The following is a 23,542-nucleotide window of genomic DNA, read 5'->3' as shown; positions in this document are numbered from 1 at the left end:
TTGAAAAATAAATCCACTAAAAGTGACTCTGAAGCAACATTTTGAGATTGAGACAGCTTTTGAGATAGAAAAGAAATGAATCACAAGACAGTAGCTAAGACATGAGGTAACAGGGAACTTGATACTCAAATAAGCCCAAGGGAACACAATAACTACAACACTAGTATTACTAGTATTAGTCTTTGATGTATCCTGCTTATTTTAGAGTCTTGAGAGTTTAAAAACCTCAGACTGTATAATATAATTTACCTTTGTTGCTGTTAGACTTCTTTGTAGGCCATATTAGCTTTCTAATATACTTGCAATATATGTTAACTTAAAAAAACCCCAAACAATCTAGTGAAGAATATGGGCAGATAATCAGTACAGTGAAAAATACAGTATAGACAAATGTTTACTGTTGACAGAGCTGGGTTCTCTGTTAAAATTTCAGCATGATAGATTTTCAAGAGCATTACAGAATTTCCTTGAAAGTTTAGTGCCCTTAATTAAATATTTTATATAATTTACTCCAGAATGCATACAAAGCCATTAATAGTATTACTGAGGAACTGTGTTTTCCTAGTAACCCAGCTCCATACATTGTGTTGTGACTGTGGATGTAGAACCATGTATGAGACCAGGATGGAGAGCACTTCTCCCTTGTAGCCAGAGCCCAGGAACACGCATACTTCCCCACCACCACCCTACGTTGGCTCTCTTTACAGTTATTTATGTTTTTGTTGCTTATTGCAATATAACTGATCATGCAGTATATTGACTTCCATGTGCTAATCTCCATCTATGAAGCTCTCAATCTAAGAACCAAAGCTCCCTAGAAATCAAAGTGACAGCATGATAGCTACTTATTAAAAAAAAAAAAAAAAAAAAATTGTCTGAGCTACCTGAAAGAAGTCACCAAGCCTCCCATATAATCACATCACTGCCGCAGCTGTCAGGGGAGGTGATACAGTTAGACCTCCTTCCCTTTGAATAGAGGAGGAAAAGGAACACTAGTAAAGCATTCTGGAAGGATCCTCAGCCACGACATTTACTTCAACCCTGGCGAATCGAAAAATCTTGATTCATTAATTTTCATTTACATGATAAAGTCCACCTTTCTTCATAATTTGGGGCACAGAAACACTGAGTTACATTGATTTGAATAGGGCCAGGATTTAACTTACATTTAGTGAAGTATAACTCGGTATCACATTTTGTCCAGGTAGTTTACAGTTGCATATGTGTGTAAATATACAAAGAGTGTTTTTTCTGTATCATCATTTTTAATATTAATTATTCCTTTGACAGTGAATAACATGCTCAGTTTTGTGCAAAATATTAAATTCATAAGGCACAGATAAATATAAGAAATTAATCTGTGCATTACCGATTATGAAATTAAACTAATAGGAAGTGAGGCTGTTAGGTTAAGAATTTTTGTGTAGGTTAAGAATTTTTATTCAAATTTTATTTGAAATACTGAAATGTTAAAACAAACTATAGAAATGGAGTGACAAGGAACAGGGATATAAACTCTTTCATCCACCTATCCAAGATTATAATTTATTTTCTTAAGTGACAGATTTGTAGCATTAGAACTGAGGACTAAAGAGGTTCTTAAACTGCCATACTTTTCCAAAAACACATTTTACAAAGCAATAAGGAATTTTCAATTTTGGCAAAGAAAAAAAATATTTACCAGTGTGAGAAAACACAGTTTTTGCATTAGCCTTTCTTTCAGTCTTCTTACATTTATTTTCATAACAGTAAACTTGCAGTAAAAACAGGAAAATGAACTACCAGAGAGCAATCTAAATATAAAACACCTCATAGCCTGCTACAGTACTCAAAGAATTAAATGCGTCTCAGAAAAGGCTTTACAAACAGTGTATCTTGAATTGTTAAAATCAATGCATCTGTAAGAATCCCTCAGTTCTTCAATTTGTCACATAGAGGATAGCTTTTTATTGATTCATTTCTAGGTCACTAAACTTTTGTGGTATTCAAAAGATCTAAAGTGCAGCCACATGGGGCTTTTCTGATAGTGTCCATTGTACCCTGGCTTCAATAGTTACGTTACTATTCAAAATCATAGGAGTACAGCTTTCTTTTTATACATAAATAAATAAATAAATCACTTAGCACAGGTATTTCAGTAACTTACCATTACTTTCATAGATAAATCGAGTCAAATATTTTGAAGTATTTTTGTTTTCAGATAACTTTTGAACTTATTTTGATAAATTCTCAACAGTTACCTTTATTTTTCCAAATTGTACCCACATCTAAAAGAACTACCTCCATTCTGTACTTGTACAGACTAACATTTAAGTGTATTTTATTCAGCCAAGACACTTAAGACAGCCCCCCAAATCTTTATTATTAGCCTCCATACTAAGTAGGTCTCCCATCAGAAGCCTTCATTGTGAACTTTGCTTCTAACTAATAAAGCACACAAACATACAGGAATCTTGCAGCTGCAGCTTCTTTTCTGGGTCCAATCACTGCAAGTCAGACAACAGTCCACAGCTCTCTCCGATTCTTTCTGAACAAAGAGTATTTCTACAGCTAAGTAGCAGGTGAGTAACTAGCGAAGCATAAAGCTATACATGGAAAAGAGATTATTTACCTAGAAGTTATGCATATTGTCTCCAGGACAAAACCTCTTCTGATGCTATAGATAAGGACACAGATAAAATAGTTTATTGTGACTATTATCCATTGGTCTCTTTCCACTAGAGAATGCTCTGATGGCCAAAACAGTCATTAAGAAAATGCAGTGTTGTCAGTATCAGTGTAATGAATTCCAACATATAACCATGTTGAAAGCTAGGAATAAAGACCAGTTCCTATTTCTGCCTCTCTGCACCCCTGTACCGTATAGGCTACTGAACACATAAGAGACATCTCAATACCTTTGTGCAYGAATTGTCTAGAATTGACAGTCTAGAACTGAGAGAAATCAGCAGGTCATGAAGTTAAATGCAAAGTCGTAAGGCACTGGAGTTTAGCTGGAGCACAGAGGACAGAGACACCAGATATGAGTGAGGCACTGTAACTATACAATTTATATAATAAAGGGCAAAAGTCTCGTGGAGTTATGGAAATTTAGGTCTAAACACATGATCTTAAGAATGAAAGAACCCCTAGCCATAAATGCTCCCCCATGCATCAGAGGTATTTGTGTTCCAAGGGAGGGATGTGGGAGGAAAAACACTAAAACTTGAAAAGAAACAACAAATCAAGAACAAAGTCCACCATAAGATAACAAATATGCATCAATCATATTTATAAAAACTAACTTCTAAACATCTGGATAATATTAAATGTCATGTAGGTCCTTGAAAAACTCCAGAGGCAACTTGTAGAATAACTATTTAAAACGATGAGAGCCATAAGAGGAAAAAATAAGACTGCAACAATATAATGTACAAATAGCATTTTTTTCCTACATACAAACTCTAGACAGGTTGCCCTAAAGCTGCCAAAAGCCTGTCATAGCCTATCAGTATTGATCATTTTTTCACCAGATAGTTCTACAGTACAGTACTGTGACCTAAGGTGAGTCTTGTTTAGCTATGAAGCATCTCTCCAAATTGCTGCAGGTTAAAAGATGCGATTATTTTAATAATCTGAAATTCCATTTAGAAGATACTTACTAATGTCCACATTTACTAAGCTTGAGGGAATTTAGTCTGTGTCACTTGCATTTAATTAGTACATGCCAAAAGAGAGTTGTCAAACATATATGTTACAATATTTGGCATTTGGCCATACTTCAGGAAGGTGAATTCTGGTAAGTTGTATTCTGTATAACTATATTTAGCAAATCACTGTTTTGTACCTCTCAGAGGTTACCTTTTTCAACTTTAAAAAGATGATGAAATCAATTATATTGACACGTGAAGAGAGCTCTTACCAGTCAGGTTAAATTGCACTTCTAACAAAAGTAATACTAGCTAATTAAAGTAGCTGAAACGGCTTCGAGGCTTAGAATATACAAGTATAGGCAAGCTTTTAACCAAACAACTTTAACTTTTTATAATTGATCTCAGCTACTAGCAAAAACCTTCCTACTGATAACCTTTAAAACTTTCAGTCATCAAAGAACAACAGCACCTTAAAGGTATGTAAGAATAGGGACCCAACACAGAGTGTACCATAACTTGCTATAGAGAATGTATTACATAAACATGGCCTATATTTATAAAACAAAACAACATTGTTCTGGAAATTCCTCCTGAAGGTGGCAAAACAGACATACAAGTCTGTTTAAGTATGCTGCGAGGGGGTGGGGGAAAAGGTGTGCTTAATCAACAGCTATGTTGTTCATTTTTTTGAAAGAGGAGATTCTTCTAGCAAACTAATTTTCTGGAGGAGTTTAAGATGAAACAAACAAATGCTCTCACATTCACGTTGAATAAACTGTTTTGATAGTATTGTTCAAATCTCATTTCACTCAAGTGAGAATGCTAGTTTCACTTCTTTTAAACCCAATATAGCAATATCTCTTGAAATTAAAGTACCAGTAAAAAAAAAAAAAACTTTTTAAGTCTCATGTAAATAAAACACTATCAAAAGAATGTATTATACAGTGAAGTTCACTGGAGACCATGATGCTTTTTATTACAGATTAAATTTCAAAATTTGTTTACAATATACTTCGAATAGTATTTTACAGTGTTAACAAGTAACCTATGCCATTACTGCATCTCCAGAAAACAACAGTTAAAACTAAATATTTTAATGCTCTGTATTTACTATCATTTGGTTAAATTAACCAAGATAACGTGTCAAATAATGAAGATGAGCATTTAATTTGCAAGGGGAGCTAATCTAAAAGTAATGCACTTTATTCTTGCCTTAGAGAATGTTGAAAGGAGGGGAAAGAATTTAACCTTTTTCCAACACTTGGAGTATAAAGCAGAAAGATCTTCCTAGGAGGTTTATCACTGACAGCTTCAATCCTGTATAATATTAAGCTTGTCGAGACTAATCTCATAACAGAATTTTTTAGTATATTGACAAGATATTCTAACAATGCAGTTACAATTCTACCTGCACCAACTTTAAAAATGAGTCTAAAAGTTTTTAGACTAATGAGTCATGAATAAATATAGTTCTTACTTGAAGACCTTTTGTATCAAATTATATGTTTCAAAATAACATATGGAAAGTTTAATTTGGGGGAAAAAATTCTAGCTTTTGCATCTGAAAAGGAGATTCTCCTTCATGTTTCTATAAGCTGAATTTAATATCAGATCACAAATAAACAACCAATACATTCCTTTTGAATATTGATTTACTTGTGTCATTACATGTCTTAGTGTAAGAAAATTCCATGCCCCTTCCAAAAACGTCTGAGACTTAAGAAACCTAGTTTCAGTAATAGACATACTAGAAAAGTAAGCCTTTCATCTTCTGATATCATGAAAGATCTTGTTAATAGTATCGGTTTCTTTTAATTTACTCTGAAGGGGATAACTACCAAGGAATATTGAATATCCTCTCCTCAATATCTCCAATGCCTGTTTTCTAAAAAGTCACTATGAGGAGAAATATTTTATCTCTCTGAAGTTAGTCAAATACTTATTTTCTTACCATTTGCTACATCTTCATTTAAATAGAAAGGAAAGTTGGGGATCCGACATGCAAAGGGGATGTGGTACAGCCCATCAAAATCTCTACTGGACAGTTCTGATGTAGTCTGCGAAGGGAATCCTTGTGTGACCTATTTAACCATCTCAGCCTGCCTCATCCACACACTGACAGAAAGCAGGTTTCTATCAGCTTTGTCTTAGCCAATTCTGGCAAACAAGAGAGTAAAAGATTCTATATTTCACATCTTCCTCAGAAAGCTGATTTTTTTTTTAAAGTATTTGTGAGGATAAACAGAAGTTAACAAGAAATGAAGTCATTTAGAAAATCTTAAATCTTTTAAAAACCTCCCCTAAAAGGTCCTGAATTTTGCTAAGCACCCTGCTTTCAGACAGAATTTTGCAGCATTCTTTTTGTGGCCTCAATCCTCTCTAATACTAGATCTACCTCCAGTAATTCTTGAAATAGAGAACAGACAACTTTGAAGACTATGCAAAGTGAGGAGGCCCGAGATTTACACTTTCTTAAAGTCAGAGTTTAATAAACAAAGACAACAGCTTATTTGATAAATACATTAAAAATGAGCAAAACATATCAGAATGTGGCTTTATGTATTTATATATTCCATACTAACCAATAAGGAGAAGGGTTCCAACAGCTAAGCCTCCACCTGGAAACAAAACAAAATGAAGAATAAAGTAAGACTACATTTTAATATTWTGTTAGAGAACAATTAAGTTTTCTTAGTTTATAAGTCAAAGAAAGGTGATAACAGGGAATTTAAAAATGTAAATGTGAACAACATTTTAATTACCTTTGCAATACTTCCTACAATTCTCTATTATGAAATAATTACATATTACATGTAATTATATATTACACATTACAATTAGTTTCACAATATACTGTACTATCATCTTTGTGGTAAAAAGATCCTGCAGAACTCTACGCAACTATGCTTAAGTACTACAATAATGATGTATGGTCTGAGCCAGAGAATTTTCACTTGGATGACTCAAGTGAGTAAGTGCTTTCCAAATGAAATCCGTATTAATCACTACCACTTGATAGTGCTTTGGACCAAGAACCAGCTATGTAAAGTGACGTAGTAAGAGGCTAGCAAATTCCCATTGAAGCCAGTCAGGCAAAATCCTGGCTCCACTGTTTTTTTAACTTATTACTGAAAACAAACACGACAATAAGGCAGGTAGGATTTTACCCAGTGAAAGCTGCCCTGACAGTTCACGAACATCRTAACACAAACCAGAAAAAAGTCTTTTTTAGTATGTCTTAGACATAAAAATATCTCTACAAATACGGTTGATGGAAATAATTATTTAATAATAAGAATATATTTTGACTGATTTAACCACGACCATTACACTAATCAATCTTTATGTACCAATCACAGATGACTGAGTATGAGAGGGAATAGACTGCTCCCAATATGTTTGATGCATGGATTCTTATCCCACTGATCTCAACAGTGTGGAGGACCAAAAAACAAAACAAAAACTATGAACTCCGGTTCTTTGCTAAAACCTGACTGTTATTTGTTTGAAGAGAAAACAAGTACAACTATGCAAGAGTGGTTTAAATGATCATTATCCTAAGAAGGAATTTATCAGAGAAGGTGAAGGAAGAATCTATATTTTACTTCAGGTGAAGAGTAAGCTATTTTGCAATCTGAATCCAAGTTAGAAAATAACGGAATAACTTGATATCAGACTACAAATACGTTATTGAACAATCATATAAAACTGTGAAGGAAAATATTCAAAAATTCTCAAAAAATTTTGGAAGTGCTCAGATGCTCATACATAAATAACCTATTGCAGTGTTTTGCATGGAGAAAACTGCAGTATGTTTTCTGCAATTATATCCTGCTCTAAAAGCTAATTTGGAGCAAACAGTATCACACAAGCATCACAACATCCAAAGCTCTTGACAAAAGAACTCAGTTCGGGACTGCATAGGCAGACTCCAGTGAAAGGGGTAATTCAGTCTATCAATTTAAAAGCTCATTAAACTTCACTTGAAATTGATTCCAATAGGGATTGGATCAATTTCTTAATCTTTAGCTCTGCTGGTGGGACCATGAATATCTGTAGCACCTGTGATGTTGATATATGCCCAGAAGGAAGACAAAAAGCAAATTTCTCTCCCACAGGCCAAACAACTGTCAAAAGACTAACTACAGTAGCCTTCCTTTTGATCAAGGGGCAAAGAATTCTGCATTCACCATTAATCTACGAGAACTTGTTTTTAGCTTCGTAATGTCTAAACAACTGAGTTGCTATGCACATTCTAATAAAAGCCATCAAATGATTTAAGATGCAATACAATTACACAGAACATCACTCCAAAAGAATCTCTAAACAAAAAACATGTTTTTCATTTTCATATTATACATATTTTAACCCCAAAATTAAGTTACACAAAATGAATTTCTAGCACCATGAAAGAAGTATCAAAATACTGGATGACAAATTATTTATTATAATATTTTTAAAGAAGCGATACATAAATATGACTGACAAAAGGTATCAAAAATCAATAAAGATAAATTGAAAAAGTGTTGTACAGCCACAAAAAATTAGAAACTGTTTATAGAAGCATAAGGTGGGGCAAACTTCTTCATGATGTTCATGGTCATGGACATGGTTTGGAGGTTAGCTGGGTTTGGGGTCAGGTCATTTTTGGTGTATTTCATGAGCATTTACTAATTACACTAGAGCAATCTAGATATTATGGATTAATAGCATAACAGCATCTGCAGCCTGCCAGAAAAAGTTAAGATTCTGGATCACACATCAACAAGCCATAYAGAGAAGGCAGAGAACACTCAGCCCTACAGGTTGTAATGCAACTACTTTGCTAAAGCTACTTTAGTAAAAGTGTGACTTATAAATCATGCTGAATGACTGGCCAGACCAGAAGATGAATTTGTAAAGTTACAGAACAGATCAACATGCGACATAAAATATTCTGGCTAATAATCTTGTATTTTCTATTATTTTCTGTTAAAAAAAAAAAAGGAAAAAAAAATCAAATCACAGGCTAAAACCATTCTGTGCAATACAAGACCATAAAGACAGATGTGTCAAAAGACATTTTTACTTGCATTGGTAGGACAGATGGGGCAACAGCATGTCTATAGCAATCACAGGGCTTCTACAGGAGCCACAAAAAGTGATAATATGGTTGCATCATAATGCCTGAATTCAAAACACAACAGAATCACTTTGTCATCATGTCATGATGCCAGCACAATTCTAGTAGCACATCACAGTGCAAATGTTTAGTCCRCTACTAATTTCATGTTTGTATCTCAGTGCATCACAGATATTTTAAACTATACTCCTGAGTAAAGATGTACAAACTCCTCAATATTTTTGGCAAACTTATTAAGTAATCAGGCAGTTCTTCAACACTTTAAAAAAATTATGAATACTGTTTATTAGAAAATTAGAATCACTCATAAAAATCTCAATATTCTAAATACACCAATTTTTGCTTCATTTCATATGTTCAGGAAAAAAACCCAAACACAACCAAAAGTTTTTCTCCTGGGGGGAAGCAGAAAAAAAGACCAAAAATCATACAGATGGTAGATACAAAGTATGCTTCAAATATTCACTGCAATTGTTTGTTTGGGGAGATGAAATGTATATGTTACTAAGAGCAGTTGTTTAAAACTAGCACATGTTCTATATAGCAAATAGAAAAGAATAGCTTAAAATGATGAGATCTTAACAAATCACAGCCAGTCATAGAAAAGATGATCAAAACAGCCCTAAGCAATACATTACGCCCTTGCAATTATGACTTAAAATCTTGGTGATAAAAAGCTCAGTTGAAGCCACCATAGAAATAGTGTTTCTTCTGTTTTTAAATAGCTTATACAAGAAAGCATTTGTTTGACAAATAGAATATCAATTCAGTCAAAATTCTAACAAGAATATTTTGATCAAGTGTATCCTGCCTCTTTCTATAAGCCAGAGTTGTAACGTAACGTGCATATACCCTAGATGCTAAGGGCAAACTCAGGTCAGAGGACTGGCTTTACATTATCAGATGTACTGAACAATATAAACAAGTGTATTTTATCAGATGGAATGTAAAACTGTTGCAGTCACCACAGTTACATCTTCTACAATGAGTAATAATAATAGTAAAATAGCCAAGAAACAGAGCACAGGGAASAGTAGCAGGAAAGTCCATAGAGTCAGAAGGAACACTTAAAATCTTCAAGTTTTCTAAGGAAACTGCTATGAACTTGTAATTCTTTGTAATTTCTTATTTTGCTATTTCAGTTTCTGTCTGCCAGTACCAAAAGCAGTCCCAAACGTAAACAACTAAGCAATATTCCTAACTCTCTGCATTCCTACTTTACAGCAATGAGATTCAAGACTTTAAGGAAACACAACAAATGTAGATACCTCACAGAAGAGCCTGAAATCATAACACTATTCATTGGGGTTTTCACAGCAAGCATTCAGAAACATTGGACATTATGATTCTGAGTACAGCAGTTCTTTGCAACATTGTACTTGCAATTCCTATTTAGAACATCTCAGCATCACTCTACAGCACATTTTACCACTGCAGGAATAGCAAACTATTAGAACTATATGTGGGTCTGCAAAGGACAATATTATTAATCTAGGTAAAAAAAATAATAATAATAATAATATTTTAAGTACGTACGAACAAAATTGATTCCTAGCACATGCTCACACACACAAACAATTTGCATCTTGAGAGGTGCCCCTATTTTTTAAAAGCACATTTGTGACCTTTTTTAAACTGCTTGCAACAGAAAATTCAATACCAAGCATGTAATGCTTATATTACACAATAATTACAGCTCATAACAGAGAACTGCTTTGGCACAAACCAGACATATATGGTCTATAAACCTTGAAACTAGACTTGAATATAAAGCTCAGAGATGTAAAGAGTGCCTTAGTGCTAGATAACACAGTATTTGAAATCAAGCACTTCTCTACCACTTATTTTTGAAGGGAGATGCATTTATTAAGAAAGAGCTAGCTATCAACACTAATGGGACAATTCAAGTAGCTGTAGGTAAAAGGAATTCCTGCACACATCCTGTCTTTTCCTCTCTACAAAGTTTCTGATTAGTCCTATGTCTAATAACATCATTTTTTCCCCTTACTCACAGTTATTTATAAACTCTATTTTCATGTCTGTCAAATAATACTGTATCTCAGTTGCTGCTTCTGGATAAGGCAAACTCAAATCCAAGCCCAAAACACGAGAGCTAGAAGATTATGCCTAGCGATTGTTAAAAATACGTTTATGAAAAATACCAGGGTAAAACAGTTCATAGCAACTTCCACTGGGAGTTCATATGAAAAAGCTTATTTTCAGTCCCTGGTGACAATAAAATACAGTATTTTGTACAGTCAATTACTTAATTGCTGGTGGGCAAGATGGGAATACCAGCATTCTTAAAGAAACACATAAATAGCATTCTGCAAGACATTTATGAAGCATTTCCACATGCACCTGAAAAAGACACAAAGGAGACTAGGTGTAATATTTCTGTAGTCAGTGGCACACTGGGCTGCATCAACAGCAGTGCTCATCTTTAATCAGCACTTACTAGATCACATCCGGTCTGTTGAGTTTTGGCCCCCTCAGTAYGAGAAAGAAGTAAAGATAAACTTGAGTAAGATCAGCAGAGGGCCACTGAGACGGTCAGGGGCTGGAGCACATGACCTAAGAGGAGCAGCTGAAGGACCTGAGCTCATTTAGCCTTGGGAAGAGAAAAGGACCCAAAAGCAGCCTTCCAGGAGAAGCCAATGAGAAAACAGGAGTTGGGTTCTTTACTGAAATGCACAGTGGGAGAGCGAGAGATGACAGCCATAAATTTAAACAGGGAATACTTCAACCGGATATAAGGAAAAAGAAAATTCTCTGTGAAGATGATTAAGCATTGGACCAGGATGTCTAGAAAGGCTGTGAAATCTCCTGTCACTGCAGATTTTCAAGACTCGGCTGGACAAAGCCCTGAGCAACTGACTCCACAAATTCAGCACTGGCCCTAACTTGAGGCTGGAGTAGATAAACTCCCGAGGTCTCTCCTTCCCCAAACTGAATTACTCAATTATTCTATAAAGGTCCATCTAACCAGGCATTCTGTCCTGAGCAATGGCTAATACCAGACATTCATGGAAATCTTATAGTACAGTATGTTTAGCATGAGCCTTTCATGGCCTACTCACTCAACTTCCAGAAATCGGTGATTTAAGGGCTAGGAGGTTACTGAAGATTTAACACAAGAGTACAGAGATTTCCATTTTTCCAGGACACCACAATCTAAAAAGCATTTTTCAAATATTTTCAAAAGTTGCTATTCATATGTTTGAAGAGATTTCTGGATGTTTAAGTTTAAAACTTGTCAGGAAATTCAGGTCAGGAAACTACTGAATACTTAAAACACACGGAAAAAGTATTTTAGAAGGAATCCAGGGTTTACCAGAAGAAGTTTCCCCAAATTCTATAACAAATCACTAATTATGTTAGTAAGTGCCTGGAGATTTAGGAAACTGACACCATGGGGAGCTCTCCATGTCCTCTGACCCACGCTGTGCAAAATCCACAATTTATAAAACAGAACATGAATAAGAACTGGAATATTCAATTAAAATCTTACGTTTATGTTGTCAAAGGGTCTCACAAACTGCAAATACTTAATGAAATACATCTCCCTTAAGGAGGAAGAGCTTTCTCCACAAGGATGCCAATCCCTGATGGAAATGCAGGTGTTCTCTCCTCCTTGTCAACAGAATATACACCAAAAAAAGAAAAGAAGTATAGAAGCGTGATTCACCATAAAATCTCATCTATAGAATAGATAAGTCTTTTGTATTTATCACCACTCGTAAAGGTGTCCCTTAAAAAGAAAGTGATAGGACTAAACATATATTCCTCCAGGGACAAACGAGAATAGGCAAAGTCAAATCTGCCTCTCCTAAACCTAAAGTCGCATTTATCTACATTGAAGATGTATTGCAACAATATCATGAGTTAGTAACAGGGTTATGCAGCCCTAATGCATACAGACAAAGCATGCTGTTTATACCAACAAAATGTTTTAGTTCCCAATTAAAGTAAATGGTGGTAGCTTATGCCACAGAGTATAACACGGCAATGGCCACAATGAATCAGCCCAAGGGACTATCTAGTATCTTGACACTGACAGTAGGCAAAAGCAGCTGCCCAGACAGTAAGAATATAGTTACATCAGTATATCCTATCTAAACTAGGCATTTATAATAACATCGCAGTGGCAAACAACATAGAAAAGCCACACTGAGCTTCCAGTCTCATGCCAAATGCATCTTAAGAATAGTTATACAGAAGAAACCAAGCTATACTATAATCAACCATGAGTTAATTCAGTTCTAGTGTTTTTCACAACTGAAAATTTCATACAGTAAAGTGTCCTTTATTGTGACACTTTGAAATAAGACGAGAATGTGCTACTTCATAAGTGAATTTACAGAATAACCCTCCACTCCAGAAAGGTCGTTTAAACGGATTTAAGCGAACCGCAAACAGCACTCCTCTGCTGGGCAAAGCGGGCTCCGAGGTGGGCACGGCCGCCTTCGCCGCCCGCCCTCGGCCCTGGCGGGGGGCCGCAGCCAGGACCGGGTTGGCTGCGCCCCCCCGGGAGGGCAGCCTGCGGCGGGGCAGCGCCGGGGAGGCCGCAGCGAAAGGACAGGGGCGGCAGGGCGGGGAGGGGCGGCGGCGGCCGGGCCAGAGCCCGCGCCGCGGGTTGGTCCCGGCTCCCGGCCCCGCACCAACCTAGCACAGAGTCCAGGGAGGGGAGCCCGCTGGAGAGCAGCAGCTGCCCGTGGCGGACGGCAGGCCGCGTGCCCGCGATGGCGGCCAGGCGGCTGCCGCCGGCCGGGGCCTTCCGCTGGAAGCTGGGGGCGCCGCAGCCCCGCGCCGCCCCGCCGGCCGCCGGCGCCGCCATCTTCGCTGCGTGACCGTTGACAGTCGCGAGGGGCTGCTGGGAAGACTCGAGCCTGTCCCTCCTCGGCCAATAGGAGAGCGGCTTGGGAAGCTCGCTCTCCAATAGCGGCCCGCGTTGTTGGCATGTCCTGAGAGGCGGGCTAAGCGCCGGGGTGGCCGGTAACGAGCAGGCAGGTGAGTGTGGCGGCGGCACCGGGCCGGGCGTGGTGGTGCCCGGAGGCGGCCGGAGGGCGCGGGGTGCTGCGGCGTCCCGGCCGTGGGCCGAGCCGAGCCGGGGCTGTGGCGGCGGGCGGCCGCGGCGGCTGTGTGGCGGCCGCGGCGCGGGGGGCGGCAGCAGCAGCGCGGCTGGCCTCGCCCCGGCGGCCGATGAAAGAGAAGCGCCGCTTTCCCCTCTCGGCGGTGTCTTGGTGCTCGAGGTGTCTGTGAGGCGCGAAGCGTAGCGAGTCGTGGAGGAGTGGCCCCGGGCGGTCTGTGTGCCCTTGAGTTACCCGAGCAGGCTGGGTACCGTCCCGCCTGCGTCACCCCCTTTAAAAAAAGTGTTTTCTTGTGTGCAGAGCTGCACCTGAATAGGAAGAAGAATGCTTGTGAAACGTTCTTTTTAATAAAGGTAGTGTTTAAGTACGGATGGAGTTCCTCTCTTGTTTGTAAATAACCGAGAATCTTTAATAAAGGTATCATTTAAGATCTCTCACCAGAAAGCAGGATCTTGCATCTTTATGATCACTCTGGGCCACCGTATTAGATGAGAGCTGTAGGGGAGAGGGTTGCTTCATGTGAGAAATGTAGCTCCTGGGTTTCATTAGCTTTATTGTTGAATCAATTGCTAATACCATAAAAAAATATTTTGTGTGTTTAAGAAGATGGCAGCAAACGACTCCTAAAAACTGAGCATATGTAAAAATTGTTGGAACATCTGAATTTGGTATTTCTTTTTCTGTTCATGTTATACACAAGTTAAAATGTTTTATATCTTACCGAAAAAAAATTTGTATGCTTACTTTGCGAATCAACACTTTACAGTATTCCAAATCTAAGAGAAATCCCCATGAGCATATAGAAAAGACATTGTCAGGTATTTTTATGTATGTAATCTGTTGCTGTTTGATATGCATTACAGCCTACTGGAAGACACTTGCACGTAGCAGGATGTACTAATGAGGCTCTAATGTTAGAGTTCCCCTTCTCAATCTTAGATTAATTTAGATCAATGACTGTTGTTATTTTATAAGCTATGTTTTTTGAACACCTGCAGTTGTTCATCCTGTCCTTCTTTGATTACTTTAGGAAAAAAAAATAATACTCATATAAAATATGAACTGCAAAGTGATTGAAAAAATATGCTGACAATCCTGAATCTTAATTTCTTCTTTTGTGTTACACTTAAAATATAGAAGCCTGACGTTTCACTATTGTATTCTCCATGCTGGTGAAATCCTGTTTATCTTGCTGTTGGCCAAGCTCCTTTACACGTTAAGGAATGGGCTGCTAATCCAGTATTATCAGTTTAAGTTCTGTATCATGAGCAATATTAAGGATTGTCTTAATATCTTTTTTTTCTGACAAACTGTGAAATATTAAAAAATACTTAATTTCAAACATAGATTACTATATTATTGTCCAGCACAAGTTAAAGTGTTTGTCTTTTCCTAGAGGAGAAAAAAAATCAAAAGACGATTTTTAAAAACGTGGTAAAAATAAATATAGTTCTTAAATGTCATTTTTGTAGGATCTGACTCATAGTTGGTGAAATTCTGCAACAGGAAATATTTAATAAAGGCATAAAACATAATTTATGATTCTTTCATGAGTAAAAGAATCTGTTATTTTCAGTGGGATCCTAGGATGTAATAGCTATATAACTGATTGATTGAGGATGCTTAAACTTGCAAGTAGTTCCACATCTTAAAGTATCCCATTGGCCTCAATTTCTTATTGTATTCTGGTTCAGGATTCCAGATACCTAAATATTTCAATTATGAGTGCTTGCAGGTGTAACTCTCTATTAAAATTTGCAGTCTAACTGTTATAGAACACTTCTGTAGAGAACCTGTAAATCAAAGAGGATATTTCATGAATTGGTCACCACTTACATATCAGAAAAAAAAATTGAATTATACTACGTTTGCATTCTCTCAGTGTCCCACTTCCCCCCCTCCATGCAGTACCCTTCCTTTGGGTACTTCATTGAAACACAGTATTTCCTTGCTTATTTTTAAAATATATTAATTTAGATAGCATGAACGTTAAAGAATTGTTGTTTTAAATATTCTTCCAGGACTTCTCCCACTTACCATGACAATTAGTTTTGAAACTCTTTCCTTTCCTACTCTTATCTTATTTTACTACAAGGCAGTTAAAACTAGAGGCTAGATAATGATCAAAATTTCTTTGTATTTTGAAACCTGAATTCTGAAAGTATTTGGGGATTGGGAGTCCTTGTGCTGTGCCTCCCCTGTTTGTAGAATTTCTTGCATAAAATGCAGCTAACTTCAATTCAAGATAACTGGAAAACTCGGTATTTCATAAGCTGATATAATAGGTCAGTGTTGCTGAAAGAGAAAGTCTTGTTTCCTCTTCCTTTGCTGCTTCCAGTCATGCAATCCCACAAACCCTCGTGGTTGTCAGGTCCTTTCTCGAGCTGTTTCAGTTCACTAATCTGACTTGGAATTATCCACTTTCTTGATAGGYTGATTTTCTGTGATATCACTGAGTTGGATCAACATTGAAAATGGTATGTATGGACAGTGGAGAGGGTGGATTGAAACTTCCACCTTTTCCTGACTGTGAGTTGTTAATTCACCTCACCTTGTGAACCTCACAGCTATTGAGAATTTCATGCAGTTTTACATAAAGTGATATTTTTGTTATAAATTTTGTGGGTTGCCATCCTTTGAAATAAAAAGAAAATCTTACTCATTTATATTACAACAGCAGAGACTGTTTCTGATATTACTAGAAAAATTATGGAGAAATAAAAATAGTTCTTTAATGTGAGAACTGAACTTTAGAAATTATTACTGTAGTTCTTTTTGTGATATTAATGTTTCCTTTGTCTCCTTTTAAGGTGATGGGTACAGTTAAAGTCTTGCTGATTTAGAAAGCAAGTGGAAAGAAGCCATTTTTCAAGGATTTAATTTTTTATTTAATATGATACAGCTTGACAAATGAATATGTGCTTATAAGATTTACAGCATCTGTCTTGACTTGTGTTTCATTTCAGGCAAATAGAGAAGAAAGCGATTATCTGGAATTTTTGTTACTTTTAAGTCAATGGTGGTTTCTTTTTCAGGAATAATAACCAGCCTTTTCACTCTCCATGACTTATACCAAAAGTTTGCCTGCATTCACATGTCCACTTTCCAAAAGATGAATTTCCAGCAATTGTAAGAGATCCCATTAGGGGCTGTCTGACAGATCAAAAAGCAAGACTGCAGAAATTGTAAGTCTATATATTATTATATAATAAACTCATCCTCAAATATGCATTAGCAGCTAGATAAGTCCTATTGTTCCTGCTTTGCAGATGAGATTGAAAAGTAGAGAAACTGAAGAACATGAAGATGATTGCAAGTGATAAGGAAATAATATTTTAACAAGTTATTTCTTGTCAGCTGGGCTATGGTAACTGACACAGCCTGTTGTAACTGCAAAATATAGTAGTAGTTTAAACCTTTGTGTCTAGATCAGAATATCCTAAACTGTAGAATAATCAACTTTCCTTTCTCTCTGCTTGTGTATATCATATAGACCTGATAAAATGTTCATGTAGATTTTAACAACAAATCCTAATTCTGGTATGAAGAAATTAAACTTTCTATTTTCCATTTCTTGTTAACTTGTTGATCCAATTCAACAACTTGCCTATGTCAAATGCAGATTCTAAGATGGATTAAGAGGATTTAGGATGAGAATTCCCTAAGGAAAAAATAGAGAGAATACAATGGGTGAGTGAAAGAACAATCAAAACATTTGGTAAAAGGTATGCTTGGAATTTGATCTGCAAGTATGTTTGTCATCTTTCTTTAAAAACTGTAATCTACAGATTTGGGGGGAAAATCCTAGTACCCCAAAATAGCAGCAGTCCTTAAAGTATGTTTCAGATATTTTGTGCTTGATGCAAGAGTTTATGTTCTATATTGGAAACGCACCTTCCATGGTTGTCTACCTTTTTACTTCATTTATTGGAATGCACTCTACATGGAATTACAGTTTTAAACTTTGAGGAACTTTAGTTAATGCAAGTGGAGGCTGTATACTTTAAACAGTGTTTCTCAACGAGAGTTGAGTTGAGAGTTGAGTATGTTATTGATGTATGTTTTTTATTTGCCCTGATTTCCAATTGATGTTTGTGGTACATTTTAATTGTGCCTTGCAAGGTACAGGATGTGCTGTCCTCCTTCCATGGTAATGAGCAAAATGCTGTCAATTCTAGAATAAAATACATTTATCTTGCTTCAAAGCTGTATGTCTGCCCCATCAATTTGCAGTAATTTTTTTTGTTTGGTTTACATATGAGATAGAAAACTGCATTCTAATGTAAGTTCTAATTCATAATCTTATTAGTGTTTGTTGTTATATCCCAAAGCTGCTTCCCTCATCAGTTCTGGAATGTGATGGTATTAGACTGTACTGATTAAAGTTTTATAGTCACCAAATCAGATTAGCTACTGAGTCACCTGACTAGGTAGGGCTAGTAGTCATGTGATCCAGTGCCCTGCTGAGTTCATGCTGTGAACTGAAACAAGGTAGTTTGCTTTTGAGATGTTCTTAAGTATCTAACAGCGTGAGCCATGGATTATGACTGCAAAGAAGATGGCTTCATTTTCCTGATCTTTGAGCTAGTGAGAATGGGATAAGTTTGTAAGTGTAGGATCTTCAGGCCATGAGCCAACAACTGGAAAGAATGTTTAATCCTGGAAGTTCTGACACTGAAAGACCTGGGGATTTTTCAGTGTGAAAAAACTTAAAAACTCCTTATCCAATCATTCCATGGAAAAGACTAGGATTAGTGGGGGAGGTTTAAGACATACCAATTGTATGATATTATATAAAACATTATATGATTTTTCTTTAGAAAGTCTCTGGATGATAACTAAATGCTTGTCTGTGTGATTACTGAACAACAGCGATTAAAAACTTGAACCTGTGTCAAATTTAAACAGTTCTTTTAAAAYAGAAGTAATTAAATTGGGGAAAATGAACTAAAGCAATATGTTTGATGCTGTGCCATATGCTGAGGATTGTAGAAGATGACCACTGGTTTAATAAATGTAGATGATAAAAAAGTTATTCCTGAAATGACTATTGTAATTCCTGGGCAGATATTTAATATATTTCTGTAATTTTAGATTATAAGAATGTACAATATATTATTACTGAAGCTTGCAGAATAATAAAATTGAAAATGAGTTATAAATTGGATGTATTGTGTTAATAAGCATCATACAAGTTAGTGATATATTTCATAGAGGCTATTTTATACTGTTTTAAATAAATGAGAATACCTCTTTTTATAACAAAAATTTATTAATTTAAAAATAGCTGTAAGAGAGGTAAAATCAAGGAAAATAATAACCAACTGGAAAATAAATATTATTTGTGTTATGCTCTTGATACACTGTAAAGTTTACCATACTGGGTTCCACTTCCATATAACACTTACTTCAGGAGTGAAATCTAGAAATTAAGAAAGATTGGTACCACCTTTTTTAAATGCTTAACACCCATAAATGCAAATGGCTGCCCTCCAAGATTAAAACAGTTGTTTCAGCATGTCACTGGAAAATGTGAAGAATAAATTTTGTGCATCGATCGTAAAAACATAGTTTAAGTGCATTGATATTTTGAAGTCCTTGTTTCTTGTTTGCAGTTGCATGTGATTGCACATATTTGGTTAAATAGGTATTTTTAAAGACAGGCAAATAATGTAAGTCATATTACAAAATTTATGGGAATGAAAGTTTAATAGTTGAGATGCTTTTTTTCTATTTTGTATTAGTGGAGTTTATGCTAAAGCACAAAATACTTATTACATGTATTTTTAGATCCTCAGATTCACTGAATATATGTTAAAAAAAATTGTTTGTATCCCTGAAATTAATTTATAATTGCTATAGTGTTTTTTCTAATACATTCTTATTACAAAGGTTAAGAATTGACATGTTTTGTATTTCAAAATGTAATGTTGTATGCTAAGTTGCAAGGGTTTTTAGGCTTTAAGGGCATTATTCCAAATAATTGTGCTATTTCTATTAAAAAATCTACAGTATCAGCAAGTGTTGGAATACAGGCAATGTTTGCTCCTCATCTACATTGTAGAATTTTATAGAAAGTGCTCTTTTTTGATTTAGCTTTTTTTGCCCATCATCTCTGGGAGATCATAAAACCTGAATCCTGACAAATTCTTTGGGAAAGCACTTGAGGCCTGCCCAAGTCCAGAAAACATTTAGCTGATTACCTTCAGAATTCTTTTAAAATTGTAGCTCCTCTCTGCATGCTGAAATATATATATATATATATTTTTTTTAAGATTTTTTCATGCTGGAGAATTTTTCTTCTCTTCTAATGTTACCCCAAAACAAACAAGATGTTTCAAGAAGAGAGAATTCTGCAATAGTTTCTGAGTTTAAAAGTAAACAAATTCTGTGTTGTTAAGTTTTTAGTTGCACTGCCCCACCTGTCTGACCTTCTCACTTATATAAAAGGAAGTGTTAACTAGTCGTATGCTTACAGTTAACTACTAACTACTATGCTGAAGTCTAGAATCTGTGTTGCTGGCACTGTTTTTCAGATTAACTTTTAACAACAGGCTCTGACATCCATTGATGTAAGGAAGGGCATGCTAGATGAGATTCAGAAAGTTCTTATGTTGGAGCAGAACGATTAACTGACAGTTAATTGAAAATAAAAACTAGATCGTGACGACAGGAATCCTTTGCCAATGTGCTTACATGCAAGGATGCAGTTTCTTGGGGAGCTCCACAGACTAGCAAACCCAGCCTTCCAGTGTACTGAGCAAGTGCATTTGTATTCTGATCACCGTGGCTTCATTAGATATCTTAAGGAGGTATATTAATGCTAGCTTGGTTGTTCAGGCGCTGCCAGTGTGGAAGTAACCTGAGAGGAGGTAGAATCCCCTAACAAGCAGTCTCTCCCCCTCCCTGCTCCCCCCCAGCTATTCTGTCTTAAATTAATGAGCTACTCAATCTTTAGTCTGGTAATGACATGCAAAAGAGCAATGGTTGAACTAAAATGCATACAGGTGTGTTTTAAGGAGCTAGATATTATGATTTATTCAGCACTATAAATAGCAAAGCAGTTACTGACCTAGCTCAGTGCTATGCTAGTTCTAGGTTTCCCAAGTGGTGATGCTGATCAGCTACTTCAAGACAGAATACAATACCTCTGGTTTTGCTAGGGACAAGATAGTGTCAAGTCATAGGGATTTTCAGGTGCATATGATGGGCATCTATCCAGAAAGTTGGTGATAAACCCTCATTATTGTAGAGCAGCTTTAATGATAAAACGTCGACCTAGCTGATGATCAGTAATTCTCATTTTTGCATGATTTCTTAGAAGTAGGTGGTACTGGAATTTTGGCACTATGTTTTGAAATGTGCAAACAAATATGTAGTACTGTAAAAAAAAAAATAATAAAACCTTTTTCTCTATAGAGCAGCATAACTGTATCTTCTCTGACTATAAAAATAGAAGTCTTGCCTCTTTTTTGAAAGAGATGACTGTTGTAAGGACTTGTTTAGAATGGTAAACTAATTAAGTCAGTAAGATGCGTATGAAGAAAATGGAAAGGCATTTTGGACTTTAGACAAGAATTAATTTTTTTTTTTTCCAGTTTGAGTTTTGGTGAGTTACAAAGTTAGGTAAAACATAAACAAGTAATCCAGTAAAACTTGCTTTCAAAATTAAAAAAACATCCACTACAGGCTATTTATGAGAAGTTATATTGTTTGAAATTTGGAATAATATTGTGATGAAGAAAGCGCAAAACATTGGACATCTGGCTTTTTTGTAGCCAAACTTTATTTTAGAAAATTTTCATTATTCTTTACCTTGCTGGATTCAGCTTCTTCTGTCTTCTGTTTTGAGGCTGTCAATTCCATTCCAAAGCTGTTGTAGTTGCTGAAATCCTGTTTCAGTAGCGTGTATCTAGCAGTACAGATATCTAAGCAAGCTAGCCTCCCTTGTGCTTCAGTGATTTGGGATCACCTTCAATGGCTGTATCTGCTCAGTGATGTGTTGAAGTTTGTGTAGACCTGAGTTAGCTTTAGCTAGCTTAGATGTTACTGCTGTGACTATAGCCAGAGCCATGTGTTTTATGTGTTTGTTGCTGAAACCTTTTTAATATATAAATTTCATAAGTATATGAAAAAATATTCTTTGGTTATAAAAAGGTAGATACATAAGAAGCAGCCTAAGTTGCATGACTTCTAGAAATGTTTTATCTGGGTAGTATATTTTAAATTTTTTATACTAGATACATTAAAAATTCTGTTTGGTACTAAAGACTATCTCTTTAGCTTGTACACAGTATTTGTGAAAGGCATTGTACAACCAGCCACTGGTTTTAATTTTAAAAATTCAGTGTATTAGGAAGAAAAGAGTAAGCCAAACTGTGCACTTTTGGAACAAGCCAAGCAAGTAAACTCCAATGAAATAAAACCTGATCACTTATTAAAAACTTATAAACTGTTTTAAGCATATTTGAGTATGACACAAAGGGTTGGAATTGGCAGGGAGCAGAGAGTAGTAGTATATTCACAGAAGCTTATTTATGTCACCTTTCTTAGTCATCCAACTTAGGAGTCCAAGTCTTCCGTGTAAGTAGTTGGACTCCTTGGACGATAAATCACAGCTGTGTGAAAGCCTTCGCTTCTAATTCAGATGCCTAGAATTGACCTCTCAGGCTGCTCCTCTTACATAGGAGTTGGTTCTGTTTGGAAGATCAGTAGATTTTTAGATGGTTATGCAGTCAGGGAGACTTCAGATTGGTGGAGTTATACAATGATTGTTTCTGTACTATTTTCTATTTTAACAGTATTTGTGCCCTCATTTGAAATTTGGATTTGGGGCAAGTATCTGTGGTAAAATAAGCTATATGGGCTGATTTGGTAATCAGTTTATGTCTGTCATAATGCAGGTTGTCGGACTGGAGTGTGCTCAGTGTCTTGCAGGTACTCAGTACTTCAGCATGTAATCATTTGCTAAATTTGAGAAAGGTGTCTCTGATTTACTAAGTAATCAGTTTTCTCACTTGTCACTGTGTCAGCTGTATCCTTTACTTAAAACCATCAAATTAAATAGTAGTTTATGCTGGCTTTTTATTTTAGTTCATGCATTTAAAACCTGCAACTCAGATAAAAAGATAGTTTCAGAATAAATTCAGTATATTATTTATGAGTGGAGCAACACATTAGCATTGAGTTCACAATAGATCATATTGCTTTTATTCCATCTTACAAGCTTAGCAGCACAAACAGAATAATCAACATATTATTTGGCTGTCATCTGCTGAACAGAAACCAGAGATCACAAGGAGGTTTTCCCTAGCTGCAGTGATGGCCTTTTTGTTCCAAGCCCCCATCTGGGAGGGCCATAGTGTGTTATCATATGGAACGCGGGGTTTTCTGTAATCTGCTTAGCTGCACTGCAGTTTGAATCTTCATTCCATGTTTGTGTAATTTATAATTTTAATGAGACCATGGCTCTTGTGGGCTTTGAAATATATTAAAAGCTCTTTTGTGCATATGCTTTTGTTCTTGCTTAATAGGCTCAGTGTATTTAAAACTGATGAATTTTTATTCATGGATTTGGATGTCTGGGGATTAACTTAGACTGAATATCATTGCACTCATCTATTGATGTTTGGAAAGTGTTTTTTTTTTTATATACTTGTATCTGAGTGAAGGAGAACTTACAGAACTTGTTTTATATA

General features: G+C 36.1%; 2 protein-coding genes across 9 annotated transcripts in view; one reads left to right on the top strand and one right to left on the bottom strand.

Annotated features, from left to right (window-relative positions):
- Positions 1 to 13,591, bottom strand: part of ELP4 (elongator acetyltransferase complex subunit 4) — a 158,684-nt gene extending 145,093 nt beyond the window's left edge. Inside the window, exons 1-2 of the mRNA XM_026087747.1 lie at positions 13,420 to 13,591; positions 6,215 to 6,250 (exon numbers count right to left, since the gene is read on the bottom strand). Coding sequence (XP_025943532.1) covers positions 6,215 to 6,250; positions 13,420 to 13,591 — 208 coding nt within the window. The remainder of the gene's footprint in view (positions 1 to 6,214; positions 6,251 to 13,419) is intronic.
- A 2,422-nt stretch (positions 13,592 to 16,013) lies between these two features.
- The window catches only part of IMMP1L (inner mitochondrial membrane peptidase subunit 1), a 51,883-nt gene continuing 44,354 nt past the window's right edge, over positions 16,014 to 23,542 (top strand). For 3 of the 8 annotated variants that reach the window (XR_003257031.1, XR_003257030.1, XM_026087702.1), the window contains exons 1-3: positions 16,028 to 16,321; positions 16,880 to 17,029; positions 17,467 to 17,534. The gene's annotated coding sequence lies outside the window, so the exon portion shown is untranslated. Of the gene's footprint in view, positions 16,322 to 16,879; positions 17,030 to 17,466; positions 17,535 to 23,542 lie in introns of all 8 variants that reach the window. The other 5 variants (XM_026087703.1, XR_003257033.1, XR_003257032.1 and 2 more) reach the window with 5 other exon arrangements.

The sequence above is a fragment of the Apteryx rowi genome, unplaced genomic scaffold, assembly GCF_003343035.1.
Source record: "Apteryx rowi isolate R43461 unplaced genomic scaffold, aptRow1 scaffold_73, whole genome shotgun sequence".
NCBI classification, from domain to species: Eukaryota; Metazoa; Chordata; class Aves; order Apterygiformes; family Apterygidae; genus Apteryx; species Apteryx rowi.
The sequence above is the reverse complement of the archived record's forward strand: the minus strand, read 5'-3'. Positions and strand labels throughout refer to the sequence as shown.